The sequence below is a fragment of the Triturus cristatus genome, chromosome 2_2, assembly GCF_964204655.1.
Source record: "Triturus cristatus chromosome 2_2, aTriCri1.1, whole genome shotgun sequence".
Lineage (NCBI taxonomy): Eukaryota > Metazoa > Chordata > Amphibia > Caudata > Salamandridae > Triturus > Triturus cristatus.
This window is the reverse complement of record NC_140582.1, coordinates 913,925,281-913,942,025: the sequence shown is the minus strand read 5'-3', so window position 1 is coordinate 913,942,025 and position 16,745 is coordinate 913,925,281. Positions and strand designations below refer to the sequence as shown.

The window sequence follows — 16,745 nt, the reverse complement described above, 5'->3', positions numbered from 1 at the left end:
CGTTCAACAAGCAATGGGTTTAATTCACACTGCAGCGGCGGCCACGCTTTTCACCTGTATATCTTGCACGTTAACCTGATGCTGGAAAGTCTCGAGATGCCCGTAATGCAGCACGGTAAGTACTGAAATCATATGTGCTCGTTTCAGATGAGAGGCAAGGAGTGGGGTTCTCACAGTTTCTTGTCCTAAAAACCGCGTCTTTGCTGGTGGAGTGCTGTTCTCCAAAATGTGCCGTATGTTCTTTTAAAGAACCATTGTGGGGTTGTTCTGCTTTGCAAGTTTACTGAACTGTGGTTCTTTTCCAGGAAAGCCATGTCGGAGCTGACCTCGTGTTTGCGGGAGCGTCTGTATCGATGGCAGCAGATTGAAAAGATGTGCGGTTTCCAGATAGTGCACAACTCTGGTTTACCCAACCTGACGTCCACTCTCTATTCCGAGCACAGCTGGGTGGTGATGCCTCGGGTCTCCATCCCGCCCTACCCTATCGCAGGCGGCGTGGATGACTTGGATGAAGACACGCCTCCAATCATCTCCCCGTTCCCCGGTATGTGATGGACTGCCCTATGACTCAAATAAGAATATTTCTTCATCAGTCTCTATGTGTAATTTGGAACTGGTGTTTAGGAAATGCACTTGTTGCCCTACACAGAGATTCGTGGGTTAACTGACACCTCATTGCAGCCTTTGTTGAATCTGAACTGTTTGGCCTATCTGTCCAACAACAGAGTCTGCGAGCAAACACAGACGTATGTACACCTGTAGGCATAGCTATGACTGACTGTCGGCTTCCTTTCTGGCCAACAGCGTTAAGGTTCCTTTCACGTTTCCTAGGGACCCCTCAACAACTTCATCTAACCATCAATGGACAGCAGCTTCCTTTATGAATAGTGACTCACAAAAATGCCAGGGTAGAGGACGTAACATCAAGAATTCTTTCGACCCCCAAATGACATACCATGATTGACCCATTGGTCCATTCTCTGCTGTTTCCTGCTGAAGGGGTAGGAGAAGGGCGGTTGAAAACCACTGACAGTAGGCAGGGCTCTTGGAGAAGTTTGCGTTCTGTTCATGCTGCTGACTTCATGGCCGGACTACCCCATTTCAGATCCATGGTTTCCTTCATTCTCTACATACATACTTAAATTATTTATATGGAGTTTTTTCCCAGAGCACTGTTCGAAGTGCTTATTTTGTTACAAAAATATAAAGTGCGTGCCAGGCTCCAATATTTTTTTCTGGAAATGTCTGCTGCTTTAATCTCGGTCCCTGCCAGCGCTGACAAATGCCAGGAACAATGCTACAAATTTACCACCAATCCCAATAAATGTGACAATTTGGATTGTTACTGCTCACCCACGGCTGTTGGAATTAACTGGATGAGCTGGCGTTGATTTTTTCAAACGGGTTGCTTGAGTTTAAAAGTAGACAAACAACGCCACCATGCGGTTGTTTTGTCAACACTGGAATACTGTTCATGACAACGTTTTGATGTCCGTACTAGTGTACAGGACAGCAGAGATCAGTCTAGGTGCAAATAGATTGCACACACTGAAAATAATGTAGTGTTGGTAGAGGGTCTCTTTTTAGAGGGAGTGAGACTGAAGGGCGAGTGTGAGAGACTGAACAAAGAGAGATTGGCTTCAGTTATGTTATGGTATGTTACGTTACATAAATTTATAGCGCGCACAGCTAGCTACACATGAGTATCCCGGCGCGGAGCCTAGGGGGGGTGGAGATGGAGTACTAGCAGGAGAATAGATGAGTTTTCAGTTTCCTCCTGAGCACAGCAGGGTCCTGGATAGTGCGTAAAGCAAGAGGAAGGGCGTTCCAGGCAGCCGCTGCCTTCACCGTAAAAGAACTGCCCCCTATTCTCTGAAACTTAAAGCGAGGGATCAGAGCATAGCAAAGGGACGAGGACCGCAAAGGACGTGCAGGAACATAAAAATAAAAGCACCTCTGTAAATAGAGAGGATCGCGATCATGCAGAGCGCGGTGGGCCAAAATCAAGGATTTTAATTTCAGTGAAAGAAACTAGCCATGTTTAGATTCAACATACTAGGTGAGATCAGGCCCTGCATTATACTAAGCGCCACGGGGCGTAGCTGTGTGTGTGCCTGTTTTGTGCGTCTCTAGGGTGCTTTGTTATAATGAAGGGGCTGCAGACACGTGTGCAGCCCCTTCTGCCGTATGGATCGCTCCAATGCTAAATTTGTGCTGGTGTGATCCAAGGGGCATGCTCTCATGTGGGTCATACAGACACTTGGGCAGATGCTGTGAGGCCTGGAGGCGGTGCAGTCAGTCTGAACCTGAAGACTCCCCTTGAGAGGGGCGCACAAAGGTCCCAGGGACCCCTTGGGCAATCCCCATGCAGATGGGTGAAGTCACTCCCTGCAGGGGGGTCTGTGCCCCCTTTGAAATGAAGGCCAGGTTGCACGCGCACTGAAAGGTGGTTTACTGTTCAGAGCGTAGGCAGAAGTTCACACCACCCCTGGACAGTTCATATATTGTAATAGGGTGGACTGTCCGGTCTGCTCCATGGCAGTGAGAGGGACAGTGCTTCCTATCTGTAATGTGGACCCTGGTTTGCAGAATCTGGTGGAATGCTGTGAATGTAGGAACATCTGGATTACAGTGAAAATGTGCTCTAGGAACCTTATTCAAGCAAGTATTTAGTCAGCTATATTGCTCCTCCAGTCATCTGGAGTTGCTATTTCTATATTATTATGTATCTGTTGCTAGAAAAAAATTGACTTGACTGGTGCTCCCGAAGTTGACAGCAATTCCCATATTTGGTTTTATATGGGCAGGCTTGACCCTGGGAATTACTGGGGAGGTGTATGGGGTAGAGGTAGCAGGTCATAGCAGGCGTGTGACCCTCCAACTTGTTTTCCTATTACAAGGTAGGCTGAAACCAACAACCTGTCTTTGCATGCACTGCATTGCTCCACAGTTTTAAATATCTATGTGGTTTTACCATGTCCTTAAAACCATTAAAAGCTGAATGCATACGAACGAGTTTACAATTTGAGACGTTCACCACACTGTTGGGTTGATTCTTTTTCGATTGTGAGCACCACACAGTTTACTGCGAGGATTTTCTGACTTGAGCTTTGGGTCTTGGAGTTGCTTGCCCCCGAATTCAGATCGAGTCTCACTTTTGTCTTGCTAAACACACGTTCTTTTTATGGTTTATGCCACCTATGGTACTTCACTAAATGTATCCTCTCACCCAGAGTCCATGTCTGCAATGATGTCAGACTGCGCATGTAAGCGAATGTGTATTTTACCTAAAAGTGTGTGTGTGTGTGTACCATTCCGTGTGTATATGATTCGGGTTGTGTGAGCCAACAGATTTTTCTTTAATTGCCTTCTCGGAAATTGTAGACCTACGCAGTTGGATTTGTAAGTTTAATTATAAGAATGCATTTACATTTTTTTTTCTCTTTTTTTTTTAGCGAAGGGGTGCTGATTTTACATACTTTACTTTCAGGAAATAATTGTAATATGTATGCAATTATGACAAAAATGTAAGAGCGCAACAATACTACAAGGCATCAAGGTGCAAAAGAGGGAGAGATCCCTAAGGAGAATAGGATCATAAGAATGAGGAGTTCTGAGAAAAGGAAGCAAGCTGCCAATTGATTAAAGGGTGAAAAGCCAGGTCTTCAAGCTTTTCCAAAAGCTCTTTGGGCCTGCAGTTTACTGATAGAACGTGGAAGGGAGTTTCAGTTTTGCTGCGGCCACAGAGAAGGCTCGCCTCCTCACCTGGTCTTCCGGATTTTAGGAACAGCTACAAGATTGTAACTAGCAGACCAGAGCTGTCTAGAGGGGGTGTGCCACTGGAACATGGTTCTCAATCCTACAGGCCCACTATTCTGCAAAGCCCTAGGAACAATGTAGAATGCTTTAAAGGTGATGCATTTGTTCACTGGTAGCCGATGATGTTTGGAGATCACTGCCGAGACTGACTGATATTAGGGATTTCAAGTATCAGTCTTGCAGCCACATTCTGTACAAGCTGTAGCCTGGCTATTGCCGATTTATTGATCTCAAGATAAAATGCATTGCAATAGTCTAGCCTGAAAGAGATCAACGCTAGAGCTACTTGCTTGCACGCCTGAAGAGGGATAAAAGGGACCACCTTCCTGATGATCCAGAAACAGGTTGATAGAGTACCGATGACCTGAAGGTCAAATGACATCTTTGTGTCTGTCAACACTCCCAGGTTTTTAGCAGACTCGGTCGGCGTGGGCAGTGCCGCTACTGTGTCTGGCCATCAGGAGTTGTTCAAAATGGATGGCTGCTTACTAGAGATCAAAACCTCCGTCTCGTCTCCATTGAGTCTAAGGCAGTTGTTAATATCCAGGTGGCTACTGCCTGTATGCATTTTTTTTTAAAGTTGGCAGGAGTTGCCTCCATATCCTTGGTAATAGCCACAATTATTTGTGTCTCGTCGGCATACGATTCTGCCTAATAGCCACAATTATTTGTGTGTCGTCGGCATACGATTCTGCCTGTGGTCCAAAGGACCATTTCAGTTTAGCTAGTGGGGAGACCTATAGATGAAAAAGTGTCGGACTCTGGAAGGAACCCTGAGGAACCCCACATGACAGAGTGATTGACTCAGAGCTGAATTGGTTCACAATTATCGTCTTAGCCCTATCCTTAAGAAAGGAGGTTAAGAGTTTTAATGCTAAGCCAGTAAGCCCCAGACTCTGCAGCCCGCCGGCAAGCAGGGCTTGGGAGATAGTGTATAAGGCTGCGAAAGTGCGATTCTTTTGTGCTCTGTACATCTTGGAGAAGTTTTTCAAGAATTTAATTGTTACATAGTGTTTATAATCCCTGGTAAAGAGCTCTCTGTATATGGCACCACCACCATTTGTACAGATATGGGGGATATTTGGAAATGTGCATCACAGAAAAGTTTGTTCTCGATATTGTATAGGATTAACTATGTTGATGCTTGTGTGTGCAGTTCTGTCAGTTTCTGAATCAGAGCGTCAGTCAAATTGTATTTGTCCTGTTGTGAATTGGGTTGTGTGTAAAAGTAGATATGCGGATATGTGATGTTTGTGTATTTGATCACCAGTGCGAAAATGTGATAAATGATTTCTCCCCCCCCCCCCCACTGGGTTGTATGTTTGTGATGTGTATATACTACCAGACAGCTGAATGGGGGACCTGTGAAAGTGTGCTGTTGTGTGAGCCCATGTCCAAGAGATGATTATATCGGACTTAAGGAGGCGATTGGAAGTAAATAATTTTTTATTGTTTATTGCCTATGATTATTTAAACCTTTTCAATCGTGCAAGAGATCGTCCACATTAAAGAGTGCAGATCATTTGAGATTAAAGCAAGTTTTAAATAAGTACATAAAATCGGATGATTTTCTAGTGTCTAGTACTAGCAGCATTGTTATTGTAGTAAACAAATGTTATAAGACAAAAGATTATCACAGGTTGTCCACCAATAAGGCTGTTAGTGTTATAACTTGACTAGCTATAATTAAAAAAGCAGATTATAAGTATTAGCATGGAATTCCAATCAGATGTCTGATAACGCCGTAAAAACGTTTAAAGTAACCGTGATGAAGGGGCGCCGGGCTTGGGATTAATAGGTTATTTGAGAGGCTGGACTTCAGGCGTGGCCGCTTAAGGTCCTGAGCCTGCTGTTGGCGAGATGAGGCGATTGTGTATATGTTTGGGCATTATTTATATATTTTGTTTAATAGTGGATGTAGTTTGTCTGTGTGACATCACCAATGATCAAATATTCTCCTATTTTTGTTATGATGGTGAATTGTGTTTGTGTAGTTGATATTTTGCTGTTTTTTTTCGTGCTGATGTTTGTCCATAACAGTCTGTATGATGTATTGTTTAATGTATGTAGCTGAGATAACTTGCAATTTTGCCAGTTGTGATGTTTTGTGCGTGTCCAATGGCATTGGGAAATGTAGACACGTGTATCTCGTATGTGTATGTAATTGACTTGAGAAACTCAGTGTGATCCTATATGTAGAGTGAATGCATGGCGGTATAAGCCTAAAAATTGTTAGAAAACTTGGGCATCATGCCAGTACTTCAAGATATATTTTCCAACATTAACTAGAAACGTAATAAGGTAGATTTGATTTACTATGTGTTGAGATTAATTTTAACTGGTATTAGATGTACCAGAGCATTTCTTTGAAGGAAAAAGATTTTGATTTTTTTTTTTTATTTAGGTATTTTTATTTAAAAATGAATTTCTTGATTTGTACCCGTGCTATAACAATAAAAATAACTTGTTTTGTGTTTACAGTTGCATAACAATAGACCAACTTGTTTTGTGTTTACAGTCTGTTCTATATTTTCTATTTCCTTTCTTAGGGTCAGTTGTAAAGACTCATGGGACATTAGCAAGAAGCAGCAGCTTATGTCGGTCTCGACGAAGTGTCATCCAAACTTCTCCCCAGCCCCAACATATCTTGCAGTCTCCCGATCCTGACATCCTGTCAGTTGCAAGCTGTCCCGCTCTTTACCGCACGGATGCAGAAGAGGAAGCGATATACTTCATTGCTGAAAAGCAATGGTATGGCAGACAATTAATAGAATTTCACAGCCTATGCATATCCATGTTCCTTTTTTGCTTCCAGTAGAAAGAATAGTTGCACGTTTTAACTGTTACAGTAAGTTGCAGTTTATCAGAAATTAATTTATTAACTTAAGAGGGGTGTACCCTTGTCAAATCAATAAAACCACTCTTATATGGCCAGTTCTGGGAGAATTGCTTCTCAACCCCCTGGTAACTATGGCACCAGCTGCTGGTAACCCCCTAAGAAGTGTGTGTGTGTGTGAAGAAGTACCAACAATTATAAAACAGAGCAAAAAAAGTTTTTTAAACCAATTTGGAAAAGTGCAGAAAAATGTAATGAACAAAATGACACCAAGATTCTAGTTTAGGGCACATACAATTGTTTTAAGTTTAAATGCAAAAAGTGCCTCAAATAAGTCGAGGAAAAACAACAGTTCAAGGTGGGCCAAGACCTAATAGCAATTTAAGGCCCACCGTGATGGAGCGAAGGTCACCTACTCCAAGTGGGTTGTTTTGGACAAAGATTTTACCTTCAGACTTAATCTCCAGCTCCTGAGAAAGCTTCTTCTTATCAGTTATGCAGCCCCTAGATCCACACAGCAGGCTTGGGAGCACCTTCAGTCAAGTCCTCTTTAGTCGTCTGGGCCTGCATTTTGTCTCTTTGAATCAGGTAAACATGAGGCAAACACTTGACCCACAGAGAGCAGTTCCAGTCTATTAGTGCCAGCAGGATACAGGAGTAAGAGGTCTGGAATCTTCCAGCAGGGCTTCTTCCGATAGATCTTCACTGGTCCAGGAATGTTCCGAAGAGTTGGTGGTGGGGGTGCTAGATTTATCTTGTGCACTGGTCAGTAATTTGAGAAATTCTGCCGCTCAATACTAACAATTTTCTCACAGTCTCCTACCTCATTTTAAGCACTTCTCCTTTGTCTTACAGTTAAATCACCCTAGAAACCCTTTTTTAGTTTTCGGGACTGAACTACCTCCAGACAGACCTACCTTCTACTTCGTGGCTATTCCCATACCTGAAATTACCAAAACGGTTTTCCCTCCTACTGTTTCTGGAGCCTAACTATATGGCTCCTATTCATCCCCAGGGATGAATAGGTAAAACCCTTCTTGGCATATTCAAGTCAAAAGAGGTAGTGTTAAAGCTGCCCTTCATTCTGAGAACTGCTCCTGTCCACTCCCAGGTAGCCAGTCTGTGCTAAGTGGCCAGCAGTTAACACCCATTGTCCTCTGAGCCAGAGTCAATTAACTCTCCCAGCCAGTGATGTGTATTACAGCTGTGGAGGTTGGGTAAGTGGCACCACTAAACTTGTTTTATGCCAGTTCTGGCTCAGGCAGCCTTAAGTACATTTTAACAAAGTTTCTTTCCTACTTAAGTTATCAAAATATGATTCCACAATTAAATCAGATTTTAAAGTAGAAAATTACTTTGAAGCATTTTTCTGGCCCCTTCTCAGTGGAGGTGTAAAATAAAGATTTGAATCCTTTCTAGGTTTATAAGAGAAAAGTATTACCCATCCTATAGAGTGAAATAAAGTAGTCTTTTATTTCACACCAACACCATTGTTAAGTGGGCTCTATTTGTATATATTAACACTCTGCCCTGTTGGCTAACAAAGGAACAATAACAGGAGAAAGGCTCGTTAACCCAGGTGAGACCGGGCGCAGTTTGCAACAAGAAACAATGTCTCAACTGGAAAATATTTAAAAGCAGGACAAATGGAAACAGTGATATAAATCACAATCGGGAAGAGGAGCAAAAGAAGGGAGACAACAACGTAATAATAGGGCGAAGTGAAACAAACTATAATTTCGCAAGTAGTTAAGAAGCACTACAGTACATGATTATACAATGACCATCACACACAGTGAGCACTGGGCGTGCTAGTGAAAGTGGGAGGCGCAGTGACACAGGGGTGCAGAGAACAGCGTGAACGGCGATAACAGGTAAGGATAAAGTGGTCAAAATTGCAAATTATATACAATGTTTATGTACAAACCATTCAGATAAATAGATTGACCACAACAGCGCCCGAGTTCTAGGCTGGGTAGTCGACAGCATTTCAACCTGAATGATTGCAGGTCATCATCAGGACAATGGACATTAGTTTGAGGGTAGTGCTCTATAGGAGAAGGAAAGGGAGAATGAATCAACACCTGAGTGGTCCAAGGGAGAGAGGACAATAGACCAGGTAAGTAGAAATTACCTAACAAAGAAAGTCCATGGTAAGGATATGTGTCCATGGTAAGGATATGTGTCCATGGTAAGGATATGTGCAATCCAGAAGTAATCAAGATCAGCGAGGCATCAGGGATGCGCGCAAGTGCTGTGGGGGAAGTAGAAAGGGTAAGGGGACATTCGGCGTACCTACTTAGCCACAAGTGTGGAAAAAGCATTGGACCAGTGTGTGTATAATTACCCAGATAATCATTAAAAAATCATTAATGAGTTTATGACATATGACTTTGTTTTTCTAAACTCATCAATGATTTGGTAATCGAAGTGCAGCCTTGAACCTGGTTCGCTCGGTGCACTTCCTTCTTTAATTGGCACCCTTTGGTCCCCCCGGGGGCCTGTGACTATCCATTTTCTTTTCCCTGTCTAGTGTTCCGCCTCCCGTGACTCATCACGTGACCCATCTCCCAGTTTTTTAACCTCCTTTCCCTTAACACCGGTGTTCACAGACGCTTTACTCGTCCCCGACCCGGCTACAGCGCAGAGGTTTCACTCCTCCGCCATAGTAACTAACATAAATTTCTGCCATCGCTACTCCGTCCCTGGATTTCGTCCATACTTCAACCTTAAGTAAGTGTTGACACAACTCGGACATTATCACCTTATGCGATTAGTTGCATAGCCCGTTTTTCAAAGCTGGCTTGACTCTGTCATCCCGCCCCTATCTTTCAGATCCGCCATCCACACCCATTAATCGGGCTATCTCCGGATACATTAATACGGCTTTCCCTGGCTCTTCATACATTGACGACCACGCTTAAGGACCAAATTATCTCGGTAATTATATACACACTGGTCCATTGCTTTTTCCACACTTGTGGCTAAGTAGGTACACCGAATGTCCCCTTACCCTTTCTACTCCCCCCACAGCACTTACGCGCATCCCTGACGCCTTGCTAATCTTGATTACTTCTGAATTGCACATATCCTTACCATGGACTTTCTTTGTTAGGTTATTTCTACTTACCTTATCTATTGTCCCCTCTCCCTTGAACCACTCAGGTGTTGATTCATTCTCCCCTTCCTTCTCCTATAGAGAACTACCCACAAACTAATGACCATTGTCCTGATGATGACCTGCAATCATTCAGGTTGAAACGCCGTCGACTACCCAGCCTAGAACTCGGGGCTGTTGTGGTCAATCTATTTATCTGAATGTTTTGTACATAAACACAGTATATAATTTGCAATTTTGACCACTTTATCCTTACCTGTTATCGCCGTTCACGCTGTTCTCCCACCCCTGTGTCACTGTGCCGCCCACTGTCACTAGCACGCCCAGTACTCACTGTGTGTTATGGTCATTGTATAATCATGTACTGTAGTGCTTCTTAACTACTTAAGAAATTATAGTTTATTTCACTTCACCCTATTATTACGTTGTGGTCTCCCTGTTGGCTAACAAGGCACACTTTAGGGGTGACGCGCATATATATTTAGTGTTCAACTGCATGGCAAAGGCAGTTTTTACTGCTCTGTGTCACTGCAGTGCTTTTAAACTTCAGGCTAGACAGAGCATAGTGGTGCTCCTGGCAGAGAGATGTTTTTGTCACATATGTGAAATTTGTAAATATACACTGCAGCCCATAGATGACGTTTAACATCGCGTGAGAGGTGCATTTTCGGCACCATTTAGACTGTACTTATAAGGAAGTTAAACATGCCAGATAGGGAGTTGCAATGAACAGCACATGTTTTCAAGTGAAAGCACAGACGCTTTACTTGGCAGTAATAAAATGCACAGTGTCCTAAAGCCAGCAATCATAGGGTGCAGTGAAAGGCGACAAAATCTGACAATGCAGAAAAGTTGAGTTTGCAGCACAGTTTGATTGTTAATTTACTTTTATATACAGGTGTGCTTAAACGTGCTATAGACTGTGCTTTTTGCATGCTGAACTGTAATAGGTATACGTCTATTTGTATGCACGTCTGTTTCCATCCAGTATCCAAGCACTCTTTCTAATCATAGCAGCTACATTTTACTTCATAATCTAAGTTAGGCATGTGCATTGATATAAAAAGTATAACTGTACTGTGTACAATTGTGTGTATAAATATTTTGAAAATTCTGTCACAGCTCTAGCAGTCTTGCTTATAGATATTCAAAGCATGAACTGCTGCATGGAGTTTCCAGTAGGACTGAAAGTGACAGCTGAACTCTCAAACCCAACACAGCAAAATCCGTCATGTTTGTCTCATCTCCCCTATAAGGAGCATATGTCAGAAAGTAAAAACGAAGGTGTTGCAATTAACATTTCCTACACAAATGAGGGTAGGGTGAAGTATGGAGCATATTGCTTGTATAAATAGTTACAACTATGCATATGACAGAAGTAACCAGACGTAAGTATGCAACAGTAGATAGTGTTGTGTCATCCAAAAGTAAGACCTCTTACCGTTTGACAGTTAAGCATCTCCCAAGTTGGTGGAGCTCAAGTCACACTTAAAAGCAGGCACATTGAACGCCTTCCCCTTGGTTCATTTTATGCAACATCGAGGCCATTGAGTCGACTCCGTAAAATGGATCCAAGTACAACAAAGACTAGCGCATCATTGAAATTGATTACAGCATAGCCACCCCCTGCGCTTAACTGTATCAATTATGTCATTTTGCTTTAGCTGATTAAAAGTTATAGGTTTCTAGCAATACAGTACCCGCGCCACCTGTGGAATTTAAGGGTGTTTTGCTGCATCTTTTCTTTACATTGGTCTTGCCAGCTTTGTCAGGTAACATAAATATAGTAGTTGGATATAATGCAACCCAGAGTTTAAATAGAAAACTCACTTGAGGGAGTTTTACATCTATTAGGACGTGTGTTGCTGAGCGCTTTCTTTCACCCAATTATTGACTGATAACATTTCTTCTGCAAACTATTGTCTGCTACCGTTCTACTTTCCACTGAGCGCTACCATATTGAGGGTCTGTATTTTAGTGCATCCTCCCTCTACTGCCAGAAAAAGTACTTTGTAGATGCATTTCCACTGCTGTCAGTATTCATGGCATGAATGCATTTATGAATTGCCTAGTGTAAGAAGGGAAAAGATGATTTTATTTAACATTGTTGAGTAATTTCCCTTCTACTTGTAGAAATGTGCCAGCTAATAAATGTTAATCTAAGTTCTAATGCATTCCTTTCTGGTTTCTTGTATTCAGGGAAGTTCAAGACACTGGCTCAGAATGTGACTCTTTAAATTCTTCCTTTGGAAGAAGGCAGTCTCCTCCGATGAGCCTTGAGTTGCACCAAATTGCCACTCCTCGAAAGATCTCTAGGCAGGAGGGCTCCTTTGAAGACCCATCGACGGGGGACTCTGCTTTAACTGCAGATATTTCAACCAGCTCTCCAGAGGCCTTGGGACTAACAGAAAGCCAAAGCATGGTTTTCAGTCCCGCCATCAAGGTCTATAACGGCATTCTGGAGAAGTCCTGCAGCATGCACCAGATCTCAAGTGCCATTTCGGTCACAAAACCGCCCCAGGCGTCCTTTTCCTCTCCCCCTAGTGACAGCAAACCTGACGAAGAAGGTCTGGACAACCCATTGCTAAAGAACATCCCTCAGGACCTGTCTCAGAATGGAGAGAAAAACAGAAAGTCATCCAAAATAAAGAGCCTTTTTAAGAAGATTTCTAAGTAAGCTCACTGAAAGCAGTGGCAACAGTAGACTTGATTTTTCCTTTTCGTTTCTTCTTTTGGAATGTATCTCTTTTGGGGCTTTCCAGACTGGATGCCATAGTACAATGCTCCTTAGTTCAACTCTGTAATATTTTAATGACTCGTAAGTAAAAGATCATGCCAGCTATCACTGAAAATCATCATTAACAAGTTGACCTGTGTTTACAGTCACTTTTGCTTATTTATTTCTGCTTTTAAGTTTTTAGTTACATTTTATGTTTTTAAAGCCATTTTGGACTAACTAGCTTTAATGGACTCATAAGCCCGCTCGGGCTGGCAAAAGTTTCTCGTTTACTGGAGCATCTTCTTATCTTTCCACATAGCTATGACATTTTACATACTGGACTAAACTTAAAGGAAATAAAACTAATTGCACTACTGTTTTCCAGACTGGAAAAGTATCTCTGAAAGTGGAACTGTGTAGGATTTCTAAACCGACGGAGCCTGGATGGGATTGTTTTCACTTTTAGATTTATTGGGTTTTTAAGTAGAGTCTAGAATTTCTAATTTAGAATTCTAGAAACGAAAACTTGCGCTTTCTTATGGGACGCTTCTCTAGATGCATTTATCATTATTGTTTTAAAGGTTTGAGTCCTGCTGTAAAGATTGTGATTCTTTTCAGGGCTTTCACTGTGATTTTACTGCATTGCAGGCTGTATGAATCGGCAAAGGTAACTTAACTCGAGGAGGCGGATGAGGAGGCTCTTGATTCCTTATGCAAGTGATGAAGGTGAAACTTAAGGACTTCAGACATTCACATGCTTAAAATGGGAAAATATGGGCACTTGTTTACAGACTTTGAATAAATGCAAAAAAAGATATTTGGTTTGTGAAACTTTGTACTGTGGAAAAGAAAATAAATTGGAGGCATTATTGTGTCTTGATCTTCTGTTATTGGTTCACCTGACCGCTTGTGAGCACGCAAGACTCGTAAACAAGTTTGTCATTGGACACTTAATCGAAGATGCTTATATTTTTATTGGTTTCCAAATATTTTGCCCTTTCTTCATTCTCAATACTGTTACATGTTCTATACTGTGTGTATTATTTTTCCTCACTTATCCTGTATCTAATGGCAGTGGTTGTGTGCTACTATGCATACCTGTATCTCATTTCACATTCTCTGTGCACAAAAATATAATTTCTGAATTTTTATATCGTCTGTATGAAGGCACAAGAGTGGGTTATGCAATTGTGGAGTCAAATGAAGAAGTTTTTTGCGCCCTTGTAGGGTACTACTGGACACAGTGTTTTTTTATAATTTAACATTCTATCTAGTAGCACTATGCTTTCTTTGTGCCACTGTGCCGATAAAGTAGACAAATCTATAAATATATTTATTTTGACATGTACAAAAATATATCTGCAGTTTCTACACTGTTGATCACAGCTCTGTAGTTAGAGGAATAGTGTTACTTCCTTCCAATTAAGGTATGTGTGTTTTGACATACACATGTATTTTTCAGCCCCAAAGTCTGTGATTCGCAAAATCTCAGAATTTGTAACTGCGTTATACCTTTTTACTATGTACCAAAGCACCTTTACAATTCAAAAAAGGCCTTTATGACTTTCAGAAGCTTGCTTTTGCAACTGTCTGTATGGCAAATAGGTAGGTTCATAAATAGGGCATCCCACTCACATGTAGGTTTAGAGGGGAATGTGTCAATGGTTTTTGACCGATATTGCATGGTGTCTGATTCGCAAGCTGGAAGCTGTCGCTGTTGGGCAACTTCTCCTTTGGGGATCATGACAGCAGTTTTAAGGGAAGAAGACAGTAGTCTCCTTCTCCCAAAGTCTTCCTAGATGGGAAACTTCCAGAAACTCTGGTTCATTTATTGGGCATAGGCTGCTTTAAAAATATTCCCGTTTGCTAATTCAGGGATGTAAATGTAAATGTAAATGTATGTGTCTTGTAAAGCGCACTGCTGCCCTGAGGCGTCCTGGCGCTGTAGACCGCTGGGGAACCCATCCTGGCTATCCCTGTGAGATGGTCCCTCCAGGGTATCTCCAAGGTGAAACCAGGCATCCCCAGCGAATGTGGGGGGGCCGTTGTGGAGATGAGGCAAGCTAATGCCCAGAGTTGCCGAGTGTGTTCCTGGTTAGAGTAGGTACCGAGGCGAGAATTATCGAGTCCGTTTTGACCCTGGTCCACGACCCTGCCGCGTCGGGAATTGAACCCTGGTCCCTGGCCGATTCTCTGCTTACGGATCTGCCGCCTCTAACCAGTGAGCCACACTTCTCCAACAGATTAAGGTCTGTTGTCCCTTGCAGGCTTACATCCCTTCATTTCCAGCCAATCAGAGGGGGGTGCAAACTTAACTTGTCTAATATTAATGAGGTAGGTAGTTTTGTGGTCATATGCAAATGTACAATTTGTGGTGCAGCCTATTAGTACATAGGTCACATCTCAAACTGCATTCCATTCTGACATTAAATAAAGGTTGATGCAAATTAATTTCTTCTGTTTTGATCACATTGCATCATTTAGAAACAAATTATGCTAAAGTCTAAGGTTTTCCTCTTTATCTTATGAACTTAGGTGTTCGAAATTTGTAATTTGGGACTCTCTGTGGAGCAATCCTTGTATGCAAAATACAGCAAGGGACCTTACCATTAGTATAGTGGCTTGCATGTGATTTGACGTGTATCTCTGAAATACACCCATGGAAAGCTGGCTCTTTACACTTTCATGCAAATATAGTTACAGGCCGCTCTACAGATTTTGTGTCAGTATGCAAATCAGTAGACGTTTATGCCTTATGGATCCTTGAAGTCTGTGCTAATTGCCATTTGATAAGTATTTTCTTAGATGGCAATAATGTACTAGGAAATAGAGAACAGAATTGTTATGATGAAGCTACATGTTTATATACTTCTAAATTTGATACAAAATGCTGGAACAAGAACTACAAACTCAATTCTTCCAATTAATAGACTGCTCTTCACACCTAAAAATTAGCCAAACATAAAAAGAGAAAGATAGGCATAACAGAATCAAAAGTCTATGGACAGGTTGTACAAATTATTATAGACTGGCAGGTATGTACACTTCTAAATATCAGGACTTCATTTTAACTTTCAAATATAGCCATTCAACCAACAAACCACGAAGGTTGAGGCTATCTGAATTGAAGTAATACATTGTTTGTACAGGTGACAGATACTGCAAATAGTCCTGAGTACAAAGAACAGAAGTATTACAGCTTTCAGTTATGTTTTTCCCAGCGTGAGATTTGTTTACTATGTTAAACATCACTTCTTTTCTTACGCTAAACAATATAAATAGTTAATTGCCAAAACAAAAAATGAAATAAAACATAGGGTGCTGAGTTTTACTGATAGTCGTCTTTGACATTGTGACACATGGTGCACTCTAAAAATAAAATCTGGATCATTGACCAGGAAATTTAAAGACATGAACAGTAGAACACATGGTTAGAACTATATATATATTTTATTTACTACCTCTTCTTTTAATATGTTAAATTTTAACCATAGTCTTTTTTATTATTATTTAAAGAAAGGACAGTATGTGAGGTTCAAACTGCTGTTGACATCTTAGAAAACTGCTGGTGGAAAGCTGCATATGATTCACAAAAATAAAGTGTTTACTCGCAGTTCCTAAAGCTCAGAATTACAAACGTGGTGTGTGGACGAGTACAGTTTCTACTGCACTTGAGCATGAAGTATTTTCATTTTGCATCATAACTGGAGCATCATAACTTCAACATCAATCTTGGCTCCTCCACCATATACCATTATATGACGTTTACCTTTACATAATATGCTCACCCATAAAGTCAAGTCTCTGTTTTATTGGTATTCTTTTACTGGGTTATACCAAAGCTGTGTTCAGCTTGTTGTAGAAATGTAAAGTGCTATGAGTACAGAAATAATTTAAACTGGGAATGATAAAGTGTCCATTTGTTTTGTGGAGTTTATTATAGGAACTTTATTGACTCTGTATTCTAACTGTAGCATTTGGGATTTTAGTCAATCTTTGTTCTTTTTCCGTATACCATTGTATGCTGTTTGCTTATGGAACCTTGTCATCAGCCAGTTAAAGTCTGTTATTTATTGTAATTCCTATACAATGTTAAACCATAGCGCTTTACAGTAATACTTACCAATATACAGTATAAGTGCCATGATTACAGTTCTAATTGAAACCTGAAACCATTTTGAGTAAAAATGTTTATTCATCACATTTGATACCACTAGTAAACTTTACACGGCTGGTGTTCATGTTTGCTTCAC

The 16,745-nt window shown here is 41.4% G+C and overlaps 1 protein-coding gene across 1 annotated transcript in view; it reads left to right on the top strand.

The window, feature by feature from the left end:
• The window catches only part of STIM2 (stromal interaction molecule 2), a 567,186-nt gene extending 553,820 nt beyond the window's left edge, over positions 1-13,366 (top strand). Inside the window, exons 10-12 of the mRNA XM_085642305.1 lie at positions 306-544; positions 6,369-6,570; positions 11,973-13,366. Of these exons, the coding sequence (XP_085498431.1) occupies positions 306-544; positions 6,369-6,570; positions 11,973-12,450 (919 nt within the window). The 3' untranslated portion in view covers positions 12,451-13,366. The remainder of the gene's footprint in view (positions 1-305; positions 545-6,368; positions 6,571-11,972) is intronic.
• Positions 13,367-16,745: the final 3,379 nt, after the last annotated feature.